At 41.3% G+C, this 27,021-nt stretch overlaps 1 protein-coding gene across 1 annotated transcript in view; it reads right to left on the minus strand.

Annotated features, from left to right (window-relative positions):
• Positions 1-285: 285 nt before the first annotated feature.
• Positions 286-27,021, minus strand: part of SHROOM3 (shroom family member 3) — a gene marked incomplete at its 3' end in the record, with an annotated part of 298,853 nt that continues 272,117 nt past the window's right edge. The window contains exons 6-11 of the mRNA XM_084234121.1: positions 26,043-26,116; positions 20,584-21,516; positions 19,171-19,677; positions 16,609-16,759; positions 4,646-4,918; positions 286-654 (exon numbers count right to left, since the gene is read on the minus strand). Of these exons, the coding sequence (XP_084090247.1) occupies positions 286-654; positions 4,646-4,918; positions 16,609-16,759; positions 19,171-19,677; positions 20,584-21,516; positions 26,043-26,116 (2,307 nt within the window). The remainder of the gene's footprint in view (positions 655-4,645; positions 4,919-16,608; positions 16,760-19,170; positions 19,678-20,583; positions 21,517-26,042; positions 26,117-27,021) is intronic.

Raw genomic sequence — 27,021 nt, forward strand, 5'->3', positions numbered from 1 at the left:
CAATCAAACACCCTCTGATCAGTTGTCACAGTTTCATTAATTTTCTTTCTACTACAAAGTAATAATAGAAAGGGGTACGTCCTCAGCAGCATTCACACTCTCAGAAGATAATCATGAAGGGGAGAAGGACAGAAGGGGCTTTTTCCTGGACAGAATTTTTTCCTTTTAGCCAGAAAAAACCAATAACCTATACAGTTTAAATGATGGTTTGTAGTGAAACCTTTTTCCCAGATTAAATAGTGTTGCGAGAAAGGGCGATCTTTTGGTTGGGTATTTTACGAGAGGTTAGAGTGGAGAGGTTAATGTTGGAAAAACACAGCTGAAAGTGTATTCTCTGGAGGGGGTCATTTCACTCTGGAGGTTTGGGGGCAGAGCCAGGGCCCTGGCCTTGGGAATGAAATCCAAGGGCAGGCTCTCCAGCAGGCACTTGACCTGCTCCTGGCCCAGTTTGATCTTGTCATCTAGCTTTCGCTGCTCGATGAGAAGCGTTGACTTCATTTTCACAAAGTGCTGGTAATCCTGGAGTTGCTCCTCGGAGAGGTAATTGGCCAGGATGTCCAATACGACCCGTTCTCTCCGATCCAGGTTCTCCTTGAGTTCCCGGGCGTCCTCGTGCTGCCCTGCCAGGACCTTCTTCTTCTCATTGAGAGAGCTCTGCCAACGAGAAATGGGCACATCAGCAAAGGCCAAGGGAAGGGAGATAAGAGTCTAGTTGCCTGCAAAGAAATCATTCAGAGGATTGAGCCATGGCTCAGTATCCAAAGGAAGGGGATTTAATTTATGAAAATCCTATGTTGCCCCTATGTTACATGTACAGTCAAACCTTGATTATGGCAGAACTCCCGTGCAGTCAAAAATCTGTATCTAACGCCTAACTCCCTCCCTTCAAACTTAACTACAGTAATTCCTTGTTATCCACCCAGGGCTGTTTTCAGGACTGCTCCCTCTGTCCCACCCCCATGCCCAAATGCGCAAATTCCTTATATTTGGGCTGCAATATCCTTGGGTTTCACATGTGAGATTGTTTGAATTAGTGCATGTAGAACCAGTGGATAGGAAAAAAATCTGCTTAAAGGTGGACCAAAGCAGTTCAACTGTACATGGTTAACTGTATATGGTTTGCTAACTTGTAGAATCATTGCAGCTTTAATTTGAGAGAGACTATATTAAATTGGCTGGGGTGATATTTTCTTTAGGTTTCTGGACTGAAAAGGACAATCAATGATTCCACCTCTGAGATGTTGGAGTAGTCAAATCCCAGAGACAGAAAATGGAGTGGGGGTCACTGGGCACTCAGGGCAGGAGGGGTGGGGAGTCGGTGTTGTACAGAGTTTGCAAAAAGAAGTTGAGAAAGGGGTGTGCACTAATATGAATGTATTCAACATAGGAATATACGGAATATCACTGAACTATATACTTAAAAATGGTTAAGATGGCAAATTCTGTGCCGTGCACTTTACCACATTAAAAAATTTGAAGGGTGGAGGGGAGACAGCCATTCACCAAGGTAGCTTGAGTATTTATTAGCATTTACAGTGATTCTCTAAGTGTGCACTGCCAGCAGCATCACCCGGGAATTTGCTAGAAGTGCACATTCTCAGGCCCCATTTCTCCTACTGCATCAAAAGCAATGGAGGTGGAGCCCAGAAATCTGTGTTGTAACAAGCCTTCCAGGCGATACTTTTGCAGCTGAAGTTTGAAAGCCTCTGCCCTAATCCACAAACAACAGTGGGAACATCGTTATTTCCCTTTCTAGAGAATTCAATTCCATTTTTTGGGCCTCTGAATCTAAAATGAAAGAAATTCTATTTAATAATGATGGCAATTTTATATTCAGAGAGTTTCTTACCCAATAGTAAAATAGCATGTTATCTTTAGAGGTATAACAATCTTTAGCATGGTTTTTAAACAATGTAGTGACTGAATGTCATTTAAAAGATTCTTAAACTTTTACTTTTAGCCATTCAGACTTTTCTGCCATAGCAATTGAGAAATATTAAAGAACAAAAATGTAAGAAATAAGATTATTTCAATATACCTCAATACAAATGCATTGATATGGAATTATTAAAGGGCTCAAGTGTCTGTCCTAACTATCTTGAAATAGCCTATTAGATTACATAATAAAATATGTGGGGGGAAAGTGCAAAGTTATAGGTTTATCCTACAAATAGCTCCATTTTCACAGGCTTCCTTTTCCTAATTAGAAAAGCACAATGAAAAAAAAACAAGCAAACACCTGATGGCTCGAGCTGCATATGTACTTTTCCCAATTTTCATCTTCCCCTCCTTCTTGAGTTTGGTAACTGTTATCCTGAATTTGGCATTTAATGAACCACATTCTTCTTTTCATTTCTATTTGTACTTTGTTTCTTAATAAAGGCTAACCATTATAAAAACCAAGACTGATGTAGAATTTTGCAGGTGAGCAAAGTACTTATTTGTATTAAAGAGAGGGTGTGTGCATTTAACTGTTCAACTGAATTCAATTCTGAAACATCTCTTCTTCCCCTAACTAAATGTTTCTCTAGTATTCTTTATATCTGACATCTGTAGCATCCGAACAGAAAACTGAGAATTACCTTCTGATTTACCTTTCTCTCATCTAACACGCCCTGCCTATTCAACCTGCTGATTCAAATTCCTGCTAACTCATTCCCTATTTTCCATCCCCATGACAATTGCTTAAATCAACAGCCTAACCCTTCTTGCTAGACTATTACAATAATGCTCCCAGTTCTAAGTACCATTCTCACCCTTCCCCAAATATTACATCATGACATTAGTTCATAGCTCTTCTCAGCCTACAGACTTGTGGGTCTTTGTGCTTGTTTTCTGCAGTGGATTCTGGCTACCTCTCCAGATCCACTTTTTTTTTTAAAACTCTGCTCTGTGTCCAGGCAAGCTGAACTCTGTGGACTATATCAGCTGTGCCCCCTGACCCTCTGGATTTGGCCAATGGGAAACATGGGCAGGAGGAAGAAATTGGGGCATTTATCCCTGGCTCCCTCTCTGCCAGGTAGTGGTGGCTGCATTCCTCATAGTGCTATAGGGCGCTATGGCTGTAGTTCTTATAGGGGACCCCGTCCTCATGTTCCTTCAGGTCTAGAGGTATATTGGCTTCCCTACTGATGTCAGCTATGGAAGGGGGAAAGGGGACTTGATTATCCTCCCTTGGCTTAATCCTTCCCATACCTTCACTGGACTTTCATTTACCCCTTTTGAGTAAGTCCTCTATTTCCTGTCAGTTCCCAAACTATGACTTTTCTAATATTTCCAGTAATTTGCTATTTCTAAAAACAATTAAGCCAAGCAATCACTGTATGCACTAGAAATACCAACTACATGCAAATCAGTCCTTAAACATCCCACAGTCTTGTGTTTTTCTGGGTCATGGTCTTTGACTTTGTCCATGACATTTCTTCTAAATGGTACAGACCTTCCTGCTTCTAGTCCACCTAGAACTATAGAAATTCTTCTAGACTCTATTCATGTCCACTTGTGCAAAGTCTTTCCTGACCTTACTCTACCTCCTGAACAGTGTTTTATGGCTCTGAGTTTATTGCTGTCCTGCAGCACATTGGATGCAACCGCTTCTTTCATACTAAGGTAAGCACAGCACATTTACAGAGGCAGGCACTGCAGCGTGACTCCGGAGTGGACCAGCAGGGCCCCTGGACACACAATCACAGGCCTAAATGCTAACATCTGGACGTCTTCTAATTCTTTTTTTTTTTTTTTACTTTTTCTAATTCTTAACATCTGTTTTAAAAAGTTATCTTCCCCTTTAATATATTGGGAGAAATAATTGGGAAATCTTTGATAGTCACGAAGACAGCTATGGATAAGAGAAGCTGACAGAAAAGCAAGAAGCCTCTTTATGGTTGGAACATTTATCACTTTCTGGTGAGTTAGGGTGTATAAATAAAATTGACATCTACGTGGTAAGTTCGGCAAAGGCAGGAGTCTGTCTTTGTTCGCAGATGAAGCCCCCTGCCTCGACACCTATAAATATTTGCTATACAGATGAGTAGAGAGAGTATGCTTTGAAGCCATGGAATTAAGTTCGATTTAGTAAATAAAAACTGTAGCAGGACTCATACCCTAGTCTATCCCTTACTGGTCTGCTGTGAGTATTCCATGAGACGGCACCTACATAGTCTTAGCACGTAGTGCCTGCCACAGGGGAGGAAGTTGAATTTTCTCCAGTATTCCTACCACTACTGTCCACCTGCCCTTTTTCTTCCTACCTTAGCCCTGGGCCCTATGGCTGTATCTCTGCTCAGTGTCTGCAGCCCCTCACCTGCAGCTTTCCTGGAGCTAGAGCTTATGTTCTGAGCTGCTTCCTCATTCCTAGCAGTTTGGATATTCTCTTTTTTTTGTCAACTCCCATGATGCTTTCATTTCTTTTCTCCCCAGGATAGGGAGAAAGGACAGCAATTCTGGCCCTGTGTTTTTACTTTCCTAAGTATTCCCTAAGCCTGAAGTGTCTGCATTACATGTTGGCATGGAAGATGTCGTCTTCTCTTTCCTGATTATCTATGTGGTGGGCTCTATTTCTGTCTCAAAGGGAAATCTGTTGAGAGGCTCAAAGAAAAGAGGGCTCAAAGGGAAATCTGTTGACCCTAATCAGTAGGCCACCTACCCTTTCTTCATTACTGGCATCTTCACCAAGGCTGCTGAGGACATTCTCCACACGGGCCAGGCGCCCTGAGAGGGAGAGCAGCAAGTTGACCACCTTGTCTAAGTCACCAATGAACATCTTGTACTTGTCAAACTCGTTGGGTTTGCACCGCTCACTGATCAAAGCCTCCACCTCTTCTCCCAAGGCATTATTGAGCTTGATGTCCATCAGCAGGCTTCCCTTTGCTTCCTGAAGGGCCTCAAGTTTGTGGGTTAGGCTTCCAATGAGCTCGGCCTGTAACCATAGAAGAGACACACAGCACAGATTAGCCAGCTGCAGTTGTCAACAGAAGGAGGACTCACTTCTCCCAGTCACATCGTCTTTTTTTCAGGGCTAAGCTCAAGCTCCCCCTACTTCATATGAACTGACCCCCTCAATATTATGGCACAGTATGTCCACAACTGCCTCTGCATGAACTTTTCAGTCATCACAGGCTGACACTTGGAGTAGTTGTTGTCTCTTAGTGTTTTCCAATTGTGTCATCTGTGAACAGCTCTGTCTTCCCAACTTTGTGCTAACTATTCATTTTGAAACGTCTTTTCAAAACATGGTTTCATTTGATCCTCACAACAATAGCATAGGTGGGTAGGGTAAATGATCTTGTTTTACAAATAGAGAATCAACAGTCTCTATTTGTAAGGAATAGAGGAATGAAGGGACTTTCCCAAGGTCCCAGAGCTGAACATTAGTCACAACTACATTAGTAGGGCAATTCGTACATGCCAGACACTGGGAGAAACTCTACATGGATCATCTCATTCAGTCCTCCCAACAGTCTTGTAGATATTATTTTATCCACACACATGGGTGAGGGGAAGTGACAGACACACAGACCATTAGATGGGCTGTCTTGAATTTGGGTCAGGCTAACTTTAGGGGTCACTCTTATATAATCATTGTAAACATTCATACCAAGACTTTTTATCAAATTTAACCCCTCATTTTTTATGCTACACCCCTTCTCCAGTTACCAGAGCTATGTAATTTGCCACCTTAACTACAAAACAGAGTTATACAAGTATCCAGTATATTTAACTGAAATAAACTGAAGTAGCTGAAGTAGCAGTTCTCAATGGTTTCAAGTCTGACTTTATATTGTCTACTTCTCAGCTGCAAGAGAAATTAAACTCCATGGTTTGTGAAATTAGCCTTTCATTTTTTTTTTTTGTCTTAGCCTCAGGTAGCCAGATGGCAAAAGGACAGTCTTTTTAAACCTGTATCTTTATCATCTATCTTTACACACACAAACACCCACCCACCCTCCCACCCACCCCTAAAACTATGCAGCTTCAACTGAAAGATCTTGATTTTTTAAAAAATGTACATTTTCAAGGAAGGGGAGGAAAGGAAAAAAAAAATTTAACTTTTTTTTTTTTAAAGATTTGTTTATTTATACAAGCACTGGGTACAGTCAGAAGCGTGGGAGGGGGAGAGAATTCACCAGAGCCAGAGCAGGGAACAGAATAGGCAGACTGACGAAATACACCGCTGAGGGGAGCAGCGGGCGTGGAAGGAGAGGTCTGTGCGCCATGTGGGACCCTCGCCGGCGGCCGAACCGGTGCTGCAGAGGCTGCGGGCAGCTTTGCAACCCAGCGCTCAACCACTGCGCCACCGGGGAGGCCCGGAAAAATTTTTTTGACTAACAAACTGAGCGTATTGGTGGACTTTTTGTATTTCTTCAACATCAGTATCAGAGAATACAGTAGTAATCAGAATGATATGGGGAAATCTTTCCTCAAGATCTGTCCATCTTGGGATTGGACCACCCTAGGCCTTCAGTGTGACTAAGGTTTATACTGCTGTTGATACCCTCAAGTTCTGGCTTAATGGCAACCTCAAAAACTCCCCATCTGTTTCAGCATCTCACCATGGGTGATAATCTTTGCCTTTACTCAAGTTGTTTAATTAAGACAATTTCAATGGAAAAGACAATTTTACAAGTGGAATAAAATGTACAGTGTATTAGAATTTTATTCCTTCTCAGCTGAAGAGAGATTGAGTCCAGAAAAATGCAGATGGGAGAGAATGTTGCTAATGTTAATAATTTAATTTTCCTGGAAAAAGCATTGTTTGCTAAAAGCATTTCTTTCTGCCAGAATTCTGGCTGGCAGCTGTGGTATTTGCCTGCAAGATAACCTCCCTCCAGCAACAAACCCAGCAGCTTGTTGCTCTTTCACTGAGATTTTAGTTCTTTTGAAGAGCATAGCAAGGATATTGGAATGAAAAACAGAAGAAAAATAAACACTGCCTGGTTATATCTCCCAACATTCCTGCTGGACAGGGTTCAGTCAAATGTCATTACTCCTGGTTTTCATATGATAATGAGACTGACCTCTACTTGAAGTCAGCCTAGGACTATTTAATTTCTCAGGTTACATTTCCTAGGCTTGCCACACTAAATGTTACCAGGCAATACTTCTTACAGAAAGCCAGGTTATTCCAAATCTAAAAGAGGTAGTTAACTGAGCAATAATACTTCCAATTCAGAAAAGACCTTTTGCATATTCAAATGTTTTTGAATCCATTTCAATGGATTCATGTACGATTTCTGGAAAAGGCTTTTGAAAAATTAAATCATGGAAAGAAGGTAACAGTCACGCTTTTCATTATTCCGTTAAGTATGATTTATTTTGAAACTAATATTATATGTCATTTCTGAAAGGAACTCCAAGATTTTTACTAGTAATTTGATATGATGTAAAAAAAAATCCTCATTATGATTTTCAGAAGTCAGCATTTGAATGACAGGTGATGATTTTTAATTTGCAAGTGAGCCAAAACCAGTAATGACAAGTCTGTCCTCACATGTGGGGTGAGTGGAGAGCTGAGTTACTGCTGACATCTGCCCAGTTCTCTTGGGCTCCTCTGTGGCTCCCCAGTGCTGAGAGCCCCAGGTAGGCTCTGTTCAGTGGGCCAGGAATCTAAGACAGCTGAGCAGCCGTCAGGGGTCAGGCTCCATAGTCTAATCCACTCAGTCTTTCCTTTGCTGACCTTGTTTTTGTTTTCAAAGTCATCAGTGCTGGGTAGAACCAGAAGCCCATATGATGTAGATTCCAGGCTTCATGGAGTAAAAACAGACTGATGAAATGTCTAGGAGCATTTAGAAGTCCATAGAAGTCCTGGGGGACTTCTGTGGGAAGAACGAGACACATTGTGATTTCCGAAGGCTTTCTATAGTAATGCCATCTATCAAAGCTCAGCCATATATGCAAATACAAGTATTACTGAGCAGTCACATCAGTCACTCCTGGTCCAAATGTTGCATATTTGGATAGTATTTGAATTTTTAAAATTTTGCGAAGCCCTTGAAATAAGGAATTTGGATTTAAAAATGCAGTTAAAAGGGATCTGAACAACTGAAGGCAACATGGGGAAGTTGGCTGTACTAAACCGACATTTCTTTGCCAGGCAGACCTCTTAAAAAAAAAAAAAACAAATCTGCAAACTTCTACTTGCAGACTCCACTAGGGGAGGGGTGGAGGTGGGGGAGAGAGAAGAAGTGTTTGGGATTTTTTTTAATAACCTACTAGTCTCTGAGGAGCTACTTAATTTGCAAAATCACTGACATTTACCCACTTATCTTCTCATCTGGCATCAATTGTTAACTCACCCTGGGTGACATGGTATTTATAAAGGTTCCTTTCCAAACCATAGTTTATCAGGCCCTTCCTCCCACCTCACCATCCAGATGGGAAGTCCTACTGGGCCCTTAAATCTGGGAATTGGGCTCCAACAGAAAATTCACCATTCACTTGACCTTTTGTGTCTGTTTTCTCAATCCACAGCAAGGGCATAATAATACTTGTGCAAAACTAATACTAATGTTTAATTATTGAACTTTTCTCTGTGCCAGGCAGTACTTGTTTTACTATCAATTACTCCTCCTCGCAAGAACATGAGGGGACAAGTACTATTATTATAATTGTTTCAATGATGTGGAAAGTGAGGTGGGGAGAAGTTAACCTGCCAGCTCCTGCAGTTACAAGTGCAGAGCCAGGCTTAAACTTAGTGTGGCTCCATTTTTAATCACTACATTAAAATAAGCCTCGTACAAGCACTTTGTAAAATATAACTGCATTATATACATTCAAGCTATTTTGCATGTATGTGTGCTGTCACTAAGATTAGTCAACAATCTGAAGAACAGAAGTCACTCAGTTTAGACAGACTTCCCTCAGAGAATACCCAACTTCTCCCCACAGCATGAGTATGCTGCTTTGCCTTCTACATCATCAATATTTAATCTGTCTCTGCCACTTCATCTCAGGAGTAACTCAGGACTGCTAACTGAGTGGCAGTTTAAGGACAAAGTAGAATTCAATCTCCTGCTAATAAAAACAAGGACCAGCAGAGACATTTCCACACATTGGCTTTGTTCTTACTTGGTTTTAAATGGGATGCTCCAGGCAGTAGCACACGACTGTTTTTCTTAGTTGAATTTTATCCAAGAGAGAAGTTGGGGGCAGTTTCTGTCTCCACAAAGAAACTGGCTCAAACTCACATTGTATGACCTAATCAAAGCAAAAATGAGCACTGGACTCGACTGCCATTTCAAAGATTCTCTGGCACCTTCTCTATCAAGACTGCTGCTTTACTATTTCCCCTTGGGAAGACTCATGATCAGAATGTTGTCTTATCAACTTAGTATGGTCTGTTGATTTTGGGTCTCAGAAATTTCTGACACACTAGAAAAAAATTTCTTTCAATTCAACTACTCATTTCCCTCCCCTAAGTACCCCCCCTATTTTCTCTTTCAGTAATGTAAGTCACCTAGGTCAGGAACCCAGGAGTCACTCTGACTCTCCTGCTCCACATCTGATCTGTCACCAGGTTCTGATCTCAACAGATGGGTATAAAAGGAATGTGCATCAATATAGTGAAGGTCATATATAACCCATGTCCAACATCGTAAGCAATGGTAAAAGGCTTGATTATTCAATATAGTTTGGATGTCCTAGCCACAGCAATTAGGCGAGAAAAAGACATGAAAGGTATCCAATTTGGAAGGAAAGTGGAAGAAGTCAAACTATGACTATTTACAGATGACATGATATACACAGAAAATTCCAAAGGCTGTTAGAAATAAAAAATGAATACAGTAAAGTGGCAAACTACAAAATACACAAATCACTTGTGTTTTTATATGCAACTAATGAACTAACAGAAATCAAGAAAACATTCTATTTACAATCACATCAAAGGAATTACACGGCTTGGAATAAATTTAGTCAAGAGGTAAAAGACCTGTACACAAAATACTATTAAGACTTTGCTGTAAGAAACAGAAGACAGAGCTGGAAAGGTATTCTGTGCTCATGGATTAAAAGAAATAACATTGTGAAAATGGCTGTGTTACCTAAAGCAATATACAGATTCAGTGTAATCTCTAACAAATTCCCAGTGGCATTCATAGAAGTTGAGGGTGGAAAAAAAAAATCATTGGAACTACAAATGACCCCAAATAGCAAAAAAAACTCTTGAGGAAAAAAAAAAAATGTCTCACACTCCCCAACTTCAAAATATACTAAAAAGTGATAGCAATTAAAACTACATGATATTGGAGTAGAAACAGACACACAGATAATGGGACAGAATTGAGAGCCCAGAAATAAAACTATACATATATGTATACAATGGGGCAGAAAAGTCTCTTCAATAAATGGTACTGGGAAAACTGGACCACCTTCTAATACCATATGCAGAAATTAATTAAAATGGATTAAAACCTGGGATTGTGAGATCTGAAAATATAAAATGCATAGAGGAACACATAGGTGATATGCTCCTAGACGTGGCCTGTGTCATGAAAACAAAAGCAAAAACAAATGAAGTTACATTTAAAAAGCTGCACAGTAAGAAAAATGCATAAAAATGATAAGACATGCTACTGAATATGAGAAGATAGTTACATGTCATGTCTGACAAGGGATTAATATTCAAAATGTATAAAGAACTCACAAAATTCAGTAACAGAAAACAAAGCCTGATTTAAAAAATGAGCAAAAGTCTAAATAGACACTTCTCCAAACATGACACACAGGTGACCAATAGCTCATGGAAAGATGTCCAGCATCTTATTAGTGAAATGGAAATCAAAAACAATAATGAGATGTCACCTCAGACATGTCAGAATGGCTAGTCCCTAAAAGAAAAGAAACAAGTGTTTGAGAGGCTGTGGAGAAAAGGGAACCCTTATAGATCATGCTCAGCGAAATAAGCCAAAAAGAAAAAGAAAAATACCGGGATGGTCTCACTCATAACAGGAATCTAGAAAACTTAAATAAGGGACCAGGAAAATGAATAACTATAAGAAAGTGAAAATCAAAATCAACAAAAAACTATGAACCAGAGACACTTTTAGGGGGGCGGGGGCGGGAGGGGAGGGATTGGGGTCAGAATGGGGGGGCTGCAATTGTATGGGGAATATAACAATAAAATTTATAAAAAAAAATAAAAATAAATAAAAAAATAAAATAGAATAGAAAAAAAAAAAAAGGGAACCCTTATATACTGGTGGGAGGAATGTAAATTGGTGCAGTGATTATAGAAAGGAATATGGAGATTCCTCAGAATATTAAAAGCAAATCCTATGTAATCCTGTTATCCCACTTCTGGGCATTTACCCCTAAAATTTAAAAAACACTAATCTGAAGAGAGATACTCACCTCTTCCCCATGTTCATTGCAGCATTTATGATAACCAAGAGTTGGAGACAACCTAAGTGCCCACTGACAGATGAGTGGATAAAGATGTGGTACACCTATAAATGGAGTATCACTCAGCTATGAAAACTTGCCATTTGCAATAACATGGGTGGACCTAGAGGGTATCATGCTTAGTGAAATAAGTCAGATGGAGAAAGAAAACAGTATATGATTTCACTCCTATGTGATATACAGTGAAAGTTAATGAACTAAAAACCTTTAGACTATAAGACCAATTAGTGGTTACCACAAGGGGAGGAGTAAGGGGTATGGATAAATTGGGCGAAAGACAATGGTATAGTAAAAGATTAGTGGTAACTTTATATAGTACATACACATTAATTTTTAATTTCTTTTTTGAAAAGATTTATGCATGCAAGAACTGGGGTACAGGCCAAAGGTGTGTGTGGGGGGGGGGGGTGAGAGGATTCACCAGAGACAAAGCAGGGAGCAGTGGGTGAGACAGGAGAGGTCTGCTGCACCATATGGGTTGTTCCCTGGCTGGCTGGGAATTGAACTTGTGCTACAGAAGCTGCGGATTGCCTCACTGTGCTGTGCTTAACCCCTTGTGCCACCAGGGTGGCCGTTAATTTTTAATTTGTGATAATGAGATGTTACTTCAACTTTTAAAAGAATTTCAATAACTGTATTTTTTAAAAGCCCAGTAAAATGTGAGCCGTTCCCAGGGGAGAACAATCAACAAGTGCTAACCCAAAGCCTTTACCATAGCTTTTATAAACATGCTCCATGGTAAAAGTAAACACTTTCGCAATGAATGGAAAGATAAATGTTCTCAGCAAAGAAATACACTACCAAAAACTGACCAAGCAGAAATTTTAGCACTGACAATTTTAAAAAATTAAAAAAAATAATCATTGGCAAATGGAGACAGGAATATCAGTGTGCTGGAAGATGGAGAAATAGAGATTATCTAGTTTGAAAATCTGACAGAAACACAGATTTGAAAAAAGCTCTAAGGACTTGTAAGGCAATATCAAAAAGTGTAACATTGTGCCAATGGAGTCACGAAAAAAGAGGAAGAGATTCGTGCATAAAAATATTCAAGAGATGTGGGCCTCCCTGGTGGTGCAGGGGTTAAAGACACAGTGCTATCAAGATACTGCCAGCCACTGCAACATGAGTTCGATTCCTGGCCAGGGAGCTAATCCACATGGCATAGCAGACCTCTCCTGTCTTGCCCGCTGCTCACCTCAGCTGTGTATTTCAGTAGATCTGCCTGTTCTGCTTCCCACTGTCTCTGGTGAACCTCTCACCCCCCATACCTCTAGCCTGCACCCCTGTTCTTGTATGCATAAATAAATAATTTTTTTTTTAAAATTCAGAGATGAAATAATACCTGGAAACTCCCCAAATTTGCTGGAAGACATACATAGATAAAATTAAAAGGCTTAGCAAACTTCAAATACAATAAGCCAAAAATCTGGTGCACAGACATCATAAACTGCTGGAAAGCAAAGAAAAAGAACAAGTTTTGAAGACACTAAGAGAAAAACAGGGCCTCCTCTGGTGGCGCAGCGGTAGAGCGCTGGGCTGTGAAGCTGCCCGCAGCCTCTGCAGCGCTGGTTCAATCCCTGGCCGCTGGTGAGGATCCCACACAGCGTGCAGACCCCTCCTGCCGCCCGCTGCTCCCCTCAGCAGTGTATTTTGGCCCATCTGCCTGTTCTGCTCCCTGCTCTGGCTCTGGTGAATTCTCTCACCCTCCCGTGCTTCTGACTGTACCCAGTGCTTGTATAAATAAATAAATAAATCTTAAAAAAAAAGAGAAAAACAGTATATTTCCTACAGAAGGAATAGTTACTTAAATGAGTGCACTTGTCATCAGGAACCATTAAGCCAGAAGGCAGTATGACAGCAATTTTAATGTTCAAGGGAAAAAGAACAATCAACCCAGAATTCCATATCCAGTGAAAATATCATTCAGTTGATGAAGAAAAACTAAAGAATCAGCACTACCAGACCTATTCTAAAAGAAATGCTAATTTCTTTTAGACCACAAGGAAACTTCAAGAATGAAGAACAGGGCCTCCCTGGTAGCGCAGCGGGTTGAGAGTAGCGCTGTGAAGCTGTCCACAGCCTCTGCAGTGCGGGTTTTCTTCCTGGCCATCCAGAGAGAAACCCACATGGTGCCGCAGACCTCTCCTGTCTCGCCCACTGCTCCCCCAGCAGTCTATTTCAGTCAGTCTGCCTGTACTGATCCCCGCTCTGTCTCTGGTGAATCCTTTCTATCCCCCTCCCCAATGCCTCTGGCCTGTACCCCAGCTCTTGTATAAATAAAATCTTTTTTAAAAAAAGAATGAAGAACAACAAAAATGCAGCTCGGAACCATCTGGGTTGCAATGAACTCAGGGAAAGCCAATTCTGAAAAATAACATTCTTTTGCCTTCTGAAATATTCCACTAAGTATCTAAGCCAAAGCCTTTTGGTCTTCAGAATGGAGAATCATGCAGATTTTTGCCTATTAGATATGGCAAGGCTTAGCAAAAGAATTGAAACTGTCTGTAGTTTTTATGTATGTCTTAAGTTCAGACAATGAAAGTGTTTCATATTTTAAGTAATACTTATATTTACTTGAAATATCATCACAATGTATAAATAGAAAATATATTAAGGTAGAAGTGATTTAACATGCCAGTTGCAGTTTTAAAAAAAATTCATGAATATATCAGGATTCTAGTTTCCATGAATTCTTAGTGAGTTTCGTGTCTAGAAATATTTTAAACATATTAAGTTATTACTTTGCAAAAGTTGGTAGGAAGCTGCAACATGCATTCTGCTTCAGAACAATCTTGGAGAATGAATACTGACCAAGAATCATTTTTTAAAGTCATTTTTAGAAAAGCGAATAGCATTTTCAACTTTATATTGAGCATATTAATACTTCCAAAATATTTAAAGATCACATTTTCTGTTTCAAATCAGATATATAAATGTGATGCTAATGAAATTAATTTTTTTATTTTATTTTTAATAGAGGCATGCTTTATTTATTTGTTTGCTGGTTTGTTTGTTTGTTTGTTTTGTTTATACATGCACTGGGTACAGTGAGAAGCACGGGAGGGTGAGAGAATTCACCAGAGCGGGGAGCAGAGCAGGCAAAAGGACCGAAATACACTGCTGAGGGGAGCAGCGGGCTGCAGGAGAGGTCTGCGCGCCATGTGGGACCCTCCTCCGGTGGCCGGGGAGCAGCCGGGGAGCAGCCGGGGATCGAACCGGCGCCGCAGAGGCCGCGGGCAGCTTCGCAACCCAGCGCTCAACCGCTGCGCCACTGGGGAGGCCCTGAAATTAATTTTTGATGGCATAATAAACTTGTAGTTCATTAAAATAAAAAGCACAAAGGGTTCTTCCCTGCCACATAACGTGATCCCACACAATAACATCCCAACTCTTCAGCATTTCACATAAACTCTGCATGACCTTCTGGCCCCTGTGGATCCTTGCAGGTCTCATCTGCCATTTGTGGCTTTTCTTTTTCTAAATCTGGTAATTTTAAAATATAATCACGAGTCTTGTTATTTTCCAAGCAGTCAAAATATCCCCCTACTTGAAGTACCTGTTTTTGGTACACACACCTCTCCCCCCATGTTTAGTCACCTCTCCAGTCCCCTCCCATGCTTCGTTCTTGAATGCCCTTCTCCCTCGTCCTGACACAGCCCGACACACCGATTAGTTCACTGTAAAATGTGCACAATACACATGTTGGAGCATTTTGGTAAATAACAAAGATAATACAGCACTATGTTAGAAAAGGTAGTCTATACCTGGAACATAAAAAGTGTTCAATAAATGGTACTGTTTGTTATTTCCTGTGAGGATGAATCCAACATTCCTCCCTTCCTATTCTCAGTCTAAAAATACTTTTGCCACACAATCCTCAGAGTGACAGGGTGATAACAAAGTGAGGGGAAAGCAGTTTAAATTAAGATGGGGAGGAAAAAGTAGCAAGTAATTTGCCGCATGGCTACTGCAAAGCATGTTATGTCTACACACACACACACACACACACACCCAAAAAACTCTAAGATGTTCAGCTAAATTTGTCATGGCAACCTGGTACTTGTAAAGGTGTTTATATATATCTCCCTCTTTGGGATAAATATAAACAGACCAGTGCAAGGTGGTCTCACTTCCAATCATAAGGCCCATTAAATGGGGGGCAGGGAGGGGGAAGGGAGCTGCATCACTGAGGCAGGAGGAATATGCCAGGTAGTGTGCTATGAAGGAGGTGTTTAAATGGGACAGTCTTGGGTGGGAAGCATGTGTTACTACAGTGGCTCATCAGCATGTCGGCCATGTGCTGAGAGCCCACAGAGCTGGGGAGGGGATGGTCAGGAGAGAAATACTAAAATGGTGGAGGTGCTTCTAAAACCCTAAATCCTCCTGCTCCATTCTTCCCTGTTCTCATTGTCCATACCCTGTGGTCTCATTCCAACACATAAGCAAGAGGGCTGAGCATACATACATACTACAGAATAAATGACATGGAATCACAAAAGAAAGATTCTCTTGGAGTCGTTGACCACTCAGAACCCTTACATTCCAGGCTCAGCACAAGGTGGGCTTTACCAGACAGCTGTTTTGCAGCAGGCAGCCCTGAGCTGTAAGCACAGTCGCAGGAAGCTCTCTGGGACCGGAATGGCAAGAACTTTCTCCCCTGCAGGCACAGCTGGGCTGAGAGCTCCAGGGCATTTAAAACTTCTGCAAGAGTAAATTCCAACTCTCAAGCTATTCACTAGGGTCTTGCAAAGAGTTGGGAATCAAAAGGTTAACATTACCTTTTCTCAGAAGTGTCTTTTGACAGTCTTGCTTTCCTTGAACAAAGTTTCTAGATTTACTAGTTTTCCTTCTGACACAAATCATGAAATGAAAATCAGGAACTGTTGGTATTTCTTGCTCAGCTCTGAGAACAGTGTCAGCTCCCTGTGCAGAGTCAGAGGCAGGGGCCTGGGTTCTCCTTCCATTTATGAGATTTTTAGAAAGTAATTCCTCTAACCATCATATTTATCATTCTGTACAAATGGAAATGCCTGGAGAGCTGTGAGGAAACTGCTCACAGTGCGACCTAAGTCCAGAGTCCACTGACGGTGTGAGTGAGGTTAGTGACATGACAGCCCCTTCCCACCTGGGGCAAGGGACCAATGACCCCGTGAGAGCCTTATCTTTCTGGGTAGAGCAGAGCAAAGGTCCCTCTTCTCCCATTACCTTCTTTTCATTGACATCTGCCTGCTCCTCTTCCTCATTTGCCACTTCCGGCATCTCTTTGATTTTGTTCAGAAGCTCAGCCTTGGGGGCAGACACGCTGTAGTAGGCCGGGCAGTTGACCAACATGCCCAGTGTTTCCTTGTCTTCACTTCTGGATCATGAAGAACAAAAAATAGTCACTCTGCACACATCTGAAGCATCTTTTCATAATAGGCCTGCACACAGGAGATGTACACAAAATTCCATTCAATTTTTTTCTTGGAAATTATGAGTTAATAAATATTGACTAACGAGTGATTACTCTGTGCAGGGCTCTGGAAGCCAGGTAAGCTGGGGATGAGGCAGCAATGGAAGGCGGAGTGGGAGCAGACTGCACACTGAGCAGGTGACTCTGGGTAGCTCATTTATCCTCTTTTCACGTTTCTCCATTTATGATACTCTGATACTGACTCCCTAATTTCTCAGAAAGGCAATGGGGGCGTCATGCGTCAGTCAATGCGAAAGTCGCTTCCAGATGCTGCCGAAATCTCAGGCTTTAGGTTACTACCTACTGCTCCAGGGTCAGGCACTCTCCTCCTTGGACACTTATCAATTCTCCTACTCATTTAAGTCTGGTACCATATACACCTGAGAAATCTGGAGCTGTGGGTCAACAATGAATAAATACAAGCGGCGAAATCTACTTGTTGATTAACCAGGGGGGTTTCAAGGCTGGAGAACAGACTAAGAATTGAGAAACTTAATATCTAGTGTTTTCTATTTTATTATAACTAAATTGCTTTTCACATTATGGGTCAGATCCTACCCACGGAATAAATGACCTTATGGGCATAAGTCAGGTTCTAGTGAAGAGGTATTTCAACTATTCAATTTTGTGAGAGTATTTGATTTCTAGCCCATCATCTTACGGTGGAATAAAGAATCCTGAAAATAATCATTTGTACTTTGTTTCCTGCTGGATTGAACTACTCCCCTAAGCAAAATAACTATATCTAACCCAGTTAATTGAAAAGTAAGACTACTTCCTGATATATGACCCTTTCCCTCCCATCCCAAAGATTCACTGCAGGCTTTTCAGGCATTGAGAACTCAACCTCCCAGCAGCTGTTTGTGGACTGTCTCAGGCACAACCAGCCAATGCTCATTTTCACCAGAAGATGGCACTTGCCATCCTTTTGAAATTTCTGAGGATCTCAGCTGCAAGAGCTCTGTGATCACCTCACCTCTAAATTAACTAGGAGAATTAAGTTCTCAATGATCTAGACCTAGAAAAAGCTTTTCTAAGGATGTGTTTATAAATTACTTTGGTCTTACTGCAGTGAGGAATCAGAACAGAATGAAATGAACAGAGTTGCCTGGTTTTGATCAACCACAACCATGGTGACCTGCTCCAGCACACGCACAGAAACTCATCTTTGAGTCCCTCGTGGCACCCAGTTGATTGCCTGACACCTTCTGACATGCAGTAAAAATGTGTGCTAAATGCATGACCCTTAATAAGTCCCTTTACTTTGACTAGTTTTTGCCAAATCTGAAAAATCCGGGGACAGGCAAGGTTCAGACCTTTTAGGAGAGCCTCCATCACATCAAATCACTTTTAAGTACTATAAAGCTCTCCTTTCTCCTCTCTTTCCCACAAGTCAAAACACGGTGTTCCTGTTAGTAATTTAGTTAGGATCAGCTGGAAATTTCTAAAATGCAAGTCCAAATTTAGATGAAATGTCCTCTGTTTTTATTTAGTCTGGAAGCCACTAACTGCTGAGCCCCAGTCTGGCAATCCACAGAGTGTTCATTGAAAATGAAAAAGCAAATAAAAACCACTCTAAATCTTTCCCATAGTGGTCTTTTAAGGGAAGTCAAATATGCAAGAAAACACTGCAGTCACGCAGGAGAAATCATAAGAATGGCGCGTCGGACTGTGGGTGGGCACGCGGACGCAGGTCCCAGTCTGTAAACACGGTGCTTGGGGAGTGGAGGCTCATTGACCCAACAACACCCTGAAAGTGTGCTGCCCTTCAGGACTTTCTTGATTTTTGGGATTTGAGCAAACATCCACCTTAATTCTTCAAAGGTGAATGTCAGTATAGTGCACCTCAGGGCACAGTGTAGATCTTTAGAGAACGTATGGGCACAGTGCGCAGTTCAGCTACAGATGCCATCCCTCGTGCGTCTGTGACCTGGTTGGGCACAGTTCTGATTTCCCTGTGCTTCAGTTTCAAATGTAAAATGGAGATAAAACTGGTAGCTAGTTCAGAAGGTTCTTGTACAGATGAAATGTTTTATATAAGGGAATGAGTATAATGCTGGACCCAAAAGACAAAAACAATAGATATTAATAGCAGTTGTTACTATTACTACGACTTTTGTTATTGGTCAAGTGCCTGGAAACTCGGGGTCTGGCTCACACCTACTCCTCAGAGCTATTCCCCTAAAGCTGAAATGGAATGTCATTCTCAGGTCAGAATCTTTCGAAGCAGGAAGAGAACAGATAAATATTCCTAGACTTATCTCCTCCATGAAAGGAGTGCAGGTGTCTCTTAGGGGACATTACCAGGGACTTACCTCTTGCCTTCATACCCTGGGCAGTCCACAGGTCTCTGAATGGCCTTCCTCTTTATGCTGCTTTCCTTCTGCAAGTTAACATCTCGGGGAAACAAACCTTCCATCAGGTCCATGGTTGTCTTCCTTCTGGAGTCTGGATCCAAAATATTTGCCAGAGATTTGTCTTGGTGGACAATTTCCTTGGCCAGAGTCTCTGTTCTGATGTCTTCCGAGGTTTTCTGAGAACCCAAGCTGGCATTCTTTTCTAAACCCTGAGTCCCATTGACTGGATCATGGCTCAGGCTTGGAGTCTGGATGGGAAGTGACTTCCCTGGGGTTGGCTCCTTGACAAGAGACCCTGCAAGCTGAGGCGCAGCATCTGTGGTGGAAGATGGGTTGGTCTCTCTGAACTCTGGGCCCCTTACAGAAGTTTGGGATCTGGAGGCCAATATCTGAGCACCATCCAAGTGGGCTGCATCAGCCATGGGCTTTTCCTTGGCAACTGTCACGTTGGCAGATTTGCTGGAGCTGGTAGGGGTATTAACACAGAGAGAGAGGGGTTTAAGAGAAGAGTCAGTGGAGGATGAAGATGAGAGGGCGAAGTTTTCTACATTAAGATTGTACCTTTCTATGTCGGAAGTGGGGCAAGATAGTCACATTTCTGAGGTTATTATCCCCCCTAAATTGAAGGTCTTAGGGGCCTTCAACTGAGCCCACTTGTTAATCAAAGGGAAGTTGTGTGAATTTTTAATGAGGATTATTTGTAGATTCCAGAGCTTTCTGAAAGATCCTGCTCAATAGTGGGCAGTGGTGGAAAATCACTCTTGTGGCATTTAGAGGAACTTACCACAAAGGTGATGTCAAGCAATACTTTTTTTTTTTTTTTTTTGTGTGTGTGTGTTGTGAACAGTCACTTGCCCTGGGGAGCACTGTTGGGAAATGCTTCTTTCCCATTCTTCTGGCTTCCAACAAGAGTTTCCTCCCTAAACATCACTGACCTTTGGTTCTCCTCTATTCCTCCCATGGACAAGGTCTGACCACATTCTTCCAATATTCTACCAGTAGTAGAAGTGGTATTTTTGTACTCTATATGTCTCCTTCTTGTCTTATTTCTTAATTGATTCAGCACTCAGGCAGGAAGAGGGATGTTATTTTTTTGTACCCTTTGAACTTATGTCCATAGACGTGAGCTGTGTCTCTTGGATTTATTTAGGGTTTTATCTTCTCTCTCACCCCATGACTATTAGTATAGCGACCACCCACAGTAAACAAATGAACCAGTTCCACCTGTCTCATGAGCTAAGCTTATGTAAGAATCCTCCACTCCAGACTGTGGGCCAAGAGGAGGATCGGAATGTGAAATCTCATATTATGGAGGGGAAAGCTTTTGCTCTGCAGATGAAGGCTCAGCCTACTCAGAGTCTGCCCACTCACCTGATCTGGGACCCCCTGTAATCCTCGCTGTCCAGCTGGGCCTCATACAAAGCTTGGGGAGGAGGTGGAGGAAAGTCATCCACAGTATTCACCAGAGTTTCCTGGCTCGGTGGGGGTGGGGGTGGGGGTGGGGGAAGAGCTTCAAATGTGGGGCTGGAAGTAGCATTTGGGTGCAAGTCCTTCAGAAACACCTCATCATCATAGTCTTCCCTGGGTGGTGGGGAGGCCTGCAGGACCGATTCAGATATTCGGAGAGAGATCCTTCCTGGTGTGCTCAAGGCCCCAATAGGTGTCTCTGGCTCGGAAGTGCTGCTTGAACTTGGAAGATACTGCTGTTTCATAGAGTGCTTCTGGTTTGCAAACGCAGGCGCTGGGGATTCCTCGGGGAGGCTATCCTCTCTGACAGTGTGGGCCCACTTCACCCGAGTGGGTGGAGGCCGCTGAGGCAGGGAGAACTTCCTCCTTGCTTCTTCTATGCCATGGTCTGGGCTGTTGGGCTCAGGGCCTCTTGGGCTGGGAGGTTGGGCCAGGCTGTGACTGTTGCTTCTGTGGGTTACTGCAGGGGTGGGGGGCAGAAGAGGTTGTTGCCTCACTTCACCATCCCTTCCAGTTGGTGGATTGGCAGCAGCTGCTAAGCAGTAGCCAGAGGGAACAGGGGCAGGCAGAGCTGGGCTGAGTGGGGTTAGTGGTATAGCCCTGGTGTCTGTGAGCTGCCCTTGCATTCCTGTGGGCAGGGGCCGGGGGCAAGGTGTTTTGCTGGCTTCCCTCTGATGGTCCAGGGGTCCAGGACATTCGGGGTGAACTGAGGAACCACCAGCTGCTTTGCAGCCTAAACCACCGAGGGCTGGGATGGTGCTTGAGCAATAGCGAGGGCTGGGATGGTGCTTGAGCAAAGGCGTTTCTTCTCGGCCTCTTTCTGAACAACTGAATGACCTGCAGGAAGATGCAAACATAGTTCTGAAGAAAGGAGCACATGCAAAGCACAAGGATCATTTCATGGGAATGAAATGCATTTGATGGGCAGAACCCCACACTCTGCACACTGCCTCCCTCTGGCTGCTCACACACGCAGTGAAGTTTAAATAAAATACCAGTCAGGCATAAATTCCTACAGGAAAATGTCACGTGGCAAGTCTGAGGTCATAAGGCATTTCCTTTTATTAGCCATCTCTGACCACCTACCTCCCACACAGAGTGGCTTCTGAGGGCAGGCTCAGGATATAGGGACAAGTAGGTACTTTCTCCTGCTCTTCTAGCACTACTTTGGGAACCAGCCTCTGACTCTGGGGAGAAAGAATGCTGCTTCCTCTCCCAGTGTGATCCCCTGGGGGAGGTCTGTTTGGAAAGCATTTGCGTGGGCTGCTGAATTTGAAGGTTTTATTTACAACTTTCTCTTAGTCTCCTAGTGTTTTCATTTCTTAAAATGGAAAGCAAAAAGTAGAGGGAGAGTGTCACCGAAGAACCAATAAGCAGTCACCTCTGGAGAAAAAAATGGACAATAATGGGCAAACAGGGTGCATGTTAATTTAAATAGGTATCCTCTAGGCCCCAAAGACAAACCCAACAGTTTCTAATGCTTTTGTTATTGTGTCTTAGAAGGAGAACAAAAGAAAGAAAACAGAAATCTGTGGCACTGCTTTCCTGCCATGCAGGAGTTAATGTGAGGACAGAAATTCTCTAGCAAATCGCCATCGGTTGTAAACTCCACATCTGTAGCTCCCCGACTAGTCTGCAAGTGAATCTGGAGCACAGATGGCACTTTTTCGTTTTATAGATCCCAATCTCAGGAAGCTGTGGCTCAGTCCAGTTCAGAGTTTTGCATAGACCGGCCACAAAATCCTCTGTGCCAGACAAATCCTCCATGTCCAGGCAAATCCTTTCATACAGTATATGGAAGGAAAAGACCACAAAGAACCAAACTAACTCCCCTTGTGTCATTATTTTTTTAATTATAAATGTACGTGATTAAAGGCTCATTTTTCTTTTAGATGAAATGCTTCTTCCCATGCCCTAGACCCCTTTCATTCAGAGATGGTTTCTTTACTAGGAACCTCCGAGTATCTAAGCTTGGCTGCTCTGTATTTCTTGGTGGGCTCCCAAATGGGTACACAGGAAGCCCAGGTGCAGGAGATTCACTGGGGGTTCTTTTACTTCCACGTCTTGCTCATTTTGGCATCCTTGGCACCCAGCACAAAGTAGCTCTCAGTAAATGTCTGTTGAACAAACAATGTCTCTTCTGCCTAACAGCTCTTTAGAGACATAGGACATGAGCTATTTTTAAACTCTGCATCCTCACAAATAGGAGATGGAGTCAACTGGAATCTGATGTTTTAGTGACTAGTTTGAGTAACTTTAGTTTATTTTAAGGCTCTGTATTTACTGAGACATCATTAAAACATACAACAAAATAGTACAACACTTACTCTTTAAATATCTAGCCCAATATACTTTGACATGATGATTTTATTTTATCAATTTGTAGAAATTTTGTACAATCTTATCAGTTTGTAGAAACTGTATTTTTGAAGGCAATGTTTTAGTTAAATGCTTAGTTGGGTTAAGAATGCTTCTCCTACATTTTTGCACACAACACTAATGATAAAGGACTGATCACAAAAATCTGCAAAGAGCTGATGAGATTCAACAACAACAAAGAAAATAATCCAATCAAAAAATGGGCAGAAGAGCTAAAAAGAAACTTCTCTGAAGAGGAAATGCAAATGGCCAACAGGCATATGAAAAAATGTTCAACATCACTTGTCATCAGGGAAATGCAAATCAAAACTACCATGAGATACCATCTTACACCAGTGAGAATGGCACATATGAAAAAAACTAGCAACAACAAATGTTGGCGAGGGTGTGGAGAAAAAGGAACTCTCCTGCACTGTTGGTGGGAGTGCAAACTGGTCCAACCACTGTGGAGAGCTGTGTGGAGATTTCTGGACCTACTAAACATAGAGCTTCCATATGATCCAGCAATTCCACTCCTAGGTATTTACCCAAAGGACACAGAAACATCAATTCCAAAGAACACCTGCACCCCTATGTTTATAGCAGCACTGTTTACAATAGCTAAGCTTTGGAAACAACCCAAATGCCCAAAAATAGATGACTGGATCAAGAAGATGTGGTACATATATACCATGGAATATTACTCAGCATTCAAAAAAGATAAACACATGCAATTTGCAGCAACATGGATGGCGCTGGAAGGGATCATGCTCAGCGAAATAAGCCAGAAAGAAAAAGAAAAATACCGGATGGTCTCACTCATAGCAGGAATCTAGAAAACTTAAATAAGGGACCAGGAAAATGAATAATTATAAGAAAGTGAAAATCAAAATCAACAAAAAACTATGAACCAGAGACACTTTTAGGGGGGCGGGGGTGGGAGGGGAGGGATTGGGGTCAGAATGGGGGGGCTGCAATTGTATGGGGAATATAAAAATAAAATTTATTATTTAAAAAAAAAAAAACCAAACAAACAAATAAATAAATAAATCTTAAAAAAAAAAAAAAGAATGCTTCTCCTTAGTGATTATTTTATATTTTCCAAGAACAAAGAATAGGGCAATAAAGATTTTGTTTGAGTCCCTTTTATAATACAGTGTGAGAGGCATATGCTTGTTGACTATATTTGTAGAAAATCTACTCACATCCTTCTTGTAATCGAGTTATTTGATTTTTTGTTGTTCAGTTCAGTCTCATCTTTGATTTCAAACCAGTTGTCTTTCAGCAGCACTTAGTTCATTGTTAAATTTTCCCTGTCTCTAGCTTTTCATTAATGAATCCAAACTAACCAAAGTCCTCAGTCTCACTTTGAATACTTCCTTTACTTTAGGCATAACTACAGGAGCAAGAGCACAAATTGTGGAAGGATGCACATGTCAGTAAAGTTATAGAACTTAATACCCACTTCCTAGTCGCACTGATTGCTTCTAAGTGCCTGTATTATTAAGAAAGTGAATGTAGAAATTATAGCAATGATTGAAATATTTAAAAATTAAGGAAAAATAGAAAAACTGGTTTGAAAATACATGGAAGGTAAACATGATAGCATATATAGAAAATCCTAAAGACTCCACCAAAACCTATGGAATAAATGAATTCAATGAAGTTGTAGGATACAAAATCAATATACAAAAATCATTGCATTTCTATACCCTAGGAACAAATGTGCAAAAAAAGAAATTAAAAAAAAATCCTTTTACAATTGTATCAAAAAGAATAAAATACTGAGGAATAAGTTTAACCAAGGTGGTAAAAATGATAAGACTCTGATGAAAGAAATTGGAAGATAACACATATAATGACATATAATGTCTTTCCATCAAGCACTAGATTATTATTTTTAAAATGTCCATACCCAAAGAATTTACAGAATCAATGCAACCCCTATCAAAATTCCAATGGAATCTTTCAGAGAACTACAACACAATTCTAAAATTTGTATGAAACCACTAAAGACTATGAATGGTCAAAGTTATCTTGAGAAAGGATAAAATTGCAGGCATCGTAATTCCTGGCTTCAAACTACATTACAAAGCTATAGTAATCAAAACAAGTATATTGGTATAAAAACACTCAGAACAGAACAGAAAGCCCAGAATAAACCTAAGCATCTATTATGTCAATTAATTTAGGGCAAAGGACACAAGAATAAACAATGGGAAATAGTTCTTCAATAAACGGTATTGGGAAAAATGAATAGCCATATGTAAAAGAATGAAATTTGACTATCTTACACAATGCTCCCAAATCTACTCAAAATGGATTAAAAGACTTGAATGTCAGGCCTGAAACCATAAAATTTCTAGAAGAAAACAAGTGGTAAGTAATTATTTTTTTGGATATGACACCAAAAGCAAAGGAACACAAGCAAAAATAAACAAGTGAGACCAAATTAAGGTCCATGCAAATAATTCAAAAATTGAAATTCTATAAAATGATCTATGACATTTTTCTATTTAAGAGAAATTATTTTGATGGTAATCTCTAAAAAAATGACTTTCTCTCCCTAAGTGCCAAAAAAATTATGAGACTGGAGCTTTATTTTTTGCTTTCTGTGGTTTGCTTGCTTTGTGAGGTTGTTCATGAAAGGCTATTCTTCCTCTAGTGCTTCAGTCACCAGACCCGATTCCCTGTGCACAGAACTGGTAGAGAGCAGCCACACAAGAGGGGCCCCACGTGTAAGAGTCACAGGACACACCTGTGAATAATATGGACATTAGCTGATGCTAAAACAGCTCACATTCAAAACCTATCTTGAGTAAGTATTGTTCTTAAAGTCATCAGTAAATGAAAAATAAAAGTTCCCGACAGCCTAGACAAATTGAAAAAGCAGCACATAATAATGTGAAATATCACAACAGCACATTTCAATTTCTTGTAGAAGGAACAAAAGCAACTAAGTCCCACAGCATTCCTAAGGGGAGTGGCATTGTAAATACACATACCTAGATCCGGAGTCAGCCAAACAACATGGATCCTTCAGAAAACCAAAGCCATTGTCTTCCCCTAAAAGCACATCCTTGAAACATAAGAAAGGCAGAACATTAATACCAACAAATAGGCATTTAAATTTACCAAGGAGGGGCCTCCCCGGTGGCTCAGTGGTTGAGCGCTAGGTTGCGAAGCTGCCCAGAGCCTCTGCAGCGCCGGTTTGATCCCCGGCTGCTCCCCGGAGACCTCTCCTGCCGCCCGCTGCTCCCCTCAGCAGTGTACTTCGGTCCTTCTGCCTGCTCTGCTCCCCGCTCTGGCTCTGGTGAATTCTCTCACCTTCCTGCGCTTCTGACTGTACCCAGTGCTTGTATAAATAAATAAATAAATCCTTTTAAAAAAATGAGTAAGGAAACTTCCTAGAAACCTTTAAAAAAAATAATAAATTTACCAAGGGGTAGGGAGGATAACAAATATTTATTGGAGGTCTATACTTTATTGTCAGGTACCACATGGTACTCTTACATATGATCTTGTTTCATTCTCAAAGTCTCAGGAAGTCCTGTTAACCCCTCTGCTTCGATGAGAAAGTCCCAAAGAGGTTACTAGGTCACAAGTGGCAGAGGTAGTTAGTCTCACTGGTGTCTCTTCTCACAGGACATCTTCTAGGCAGTAAGTCTCATAACAATTATCTCCATGGTTCAAAACAATACTATACTTAAAGTGAAAATTAATTCAAAAGACCAATCTTCTAAAACAGCAACAGGGGACTATGGGAGATGGTGGGAAAAGCACAGACTACTGAATATAGCAAAATTTCAAATGTTCTGAGTTATAATGAAAGAAGATATGAATTTGACTTGTAATCAGGTTGAAATATAGTTCCTCTGGGAAAAACATTTCCCTCACATGTGATATTAACAACTCGGACTCCTCAGGGTAATCATTATTTTTTTTAAATAAGGGTGTGTGTGTGCACGTACGTGCGTGCGTGCC

Source organism: Talpa europaea, assembly GCF_964194135.1.
Source record: "Talpa europaea genome assembly, chromosome: 5".
NCBI lineage: Eukaryota > Metazoa > Chordata > Mammalia > Eulipotyphla > Talpidae > Talpa > Talpa europaea.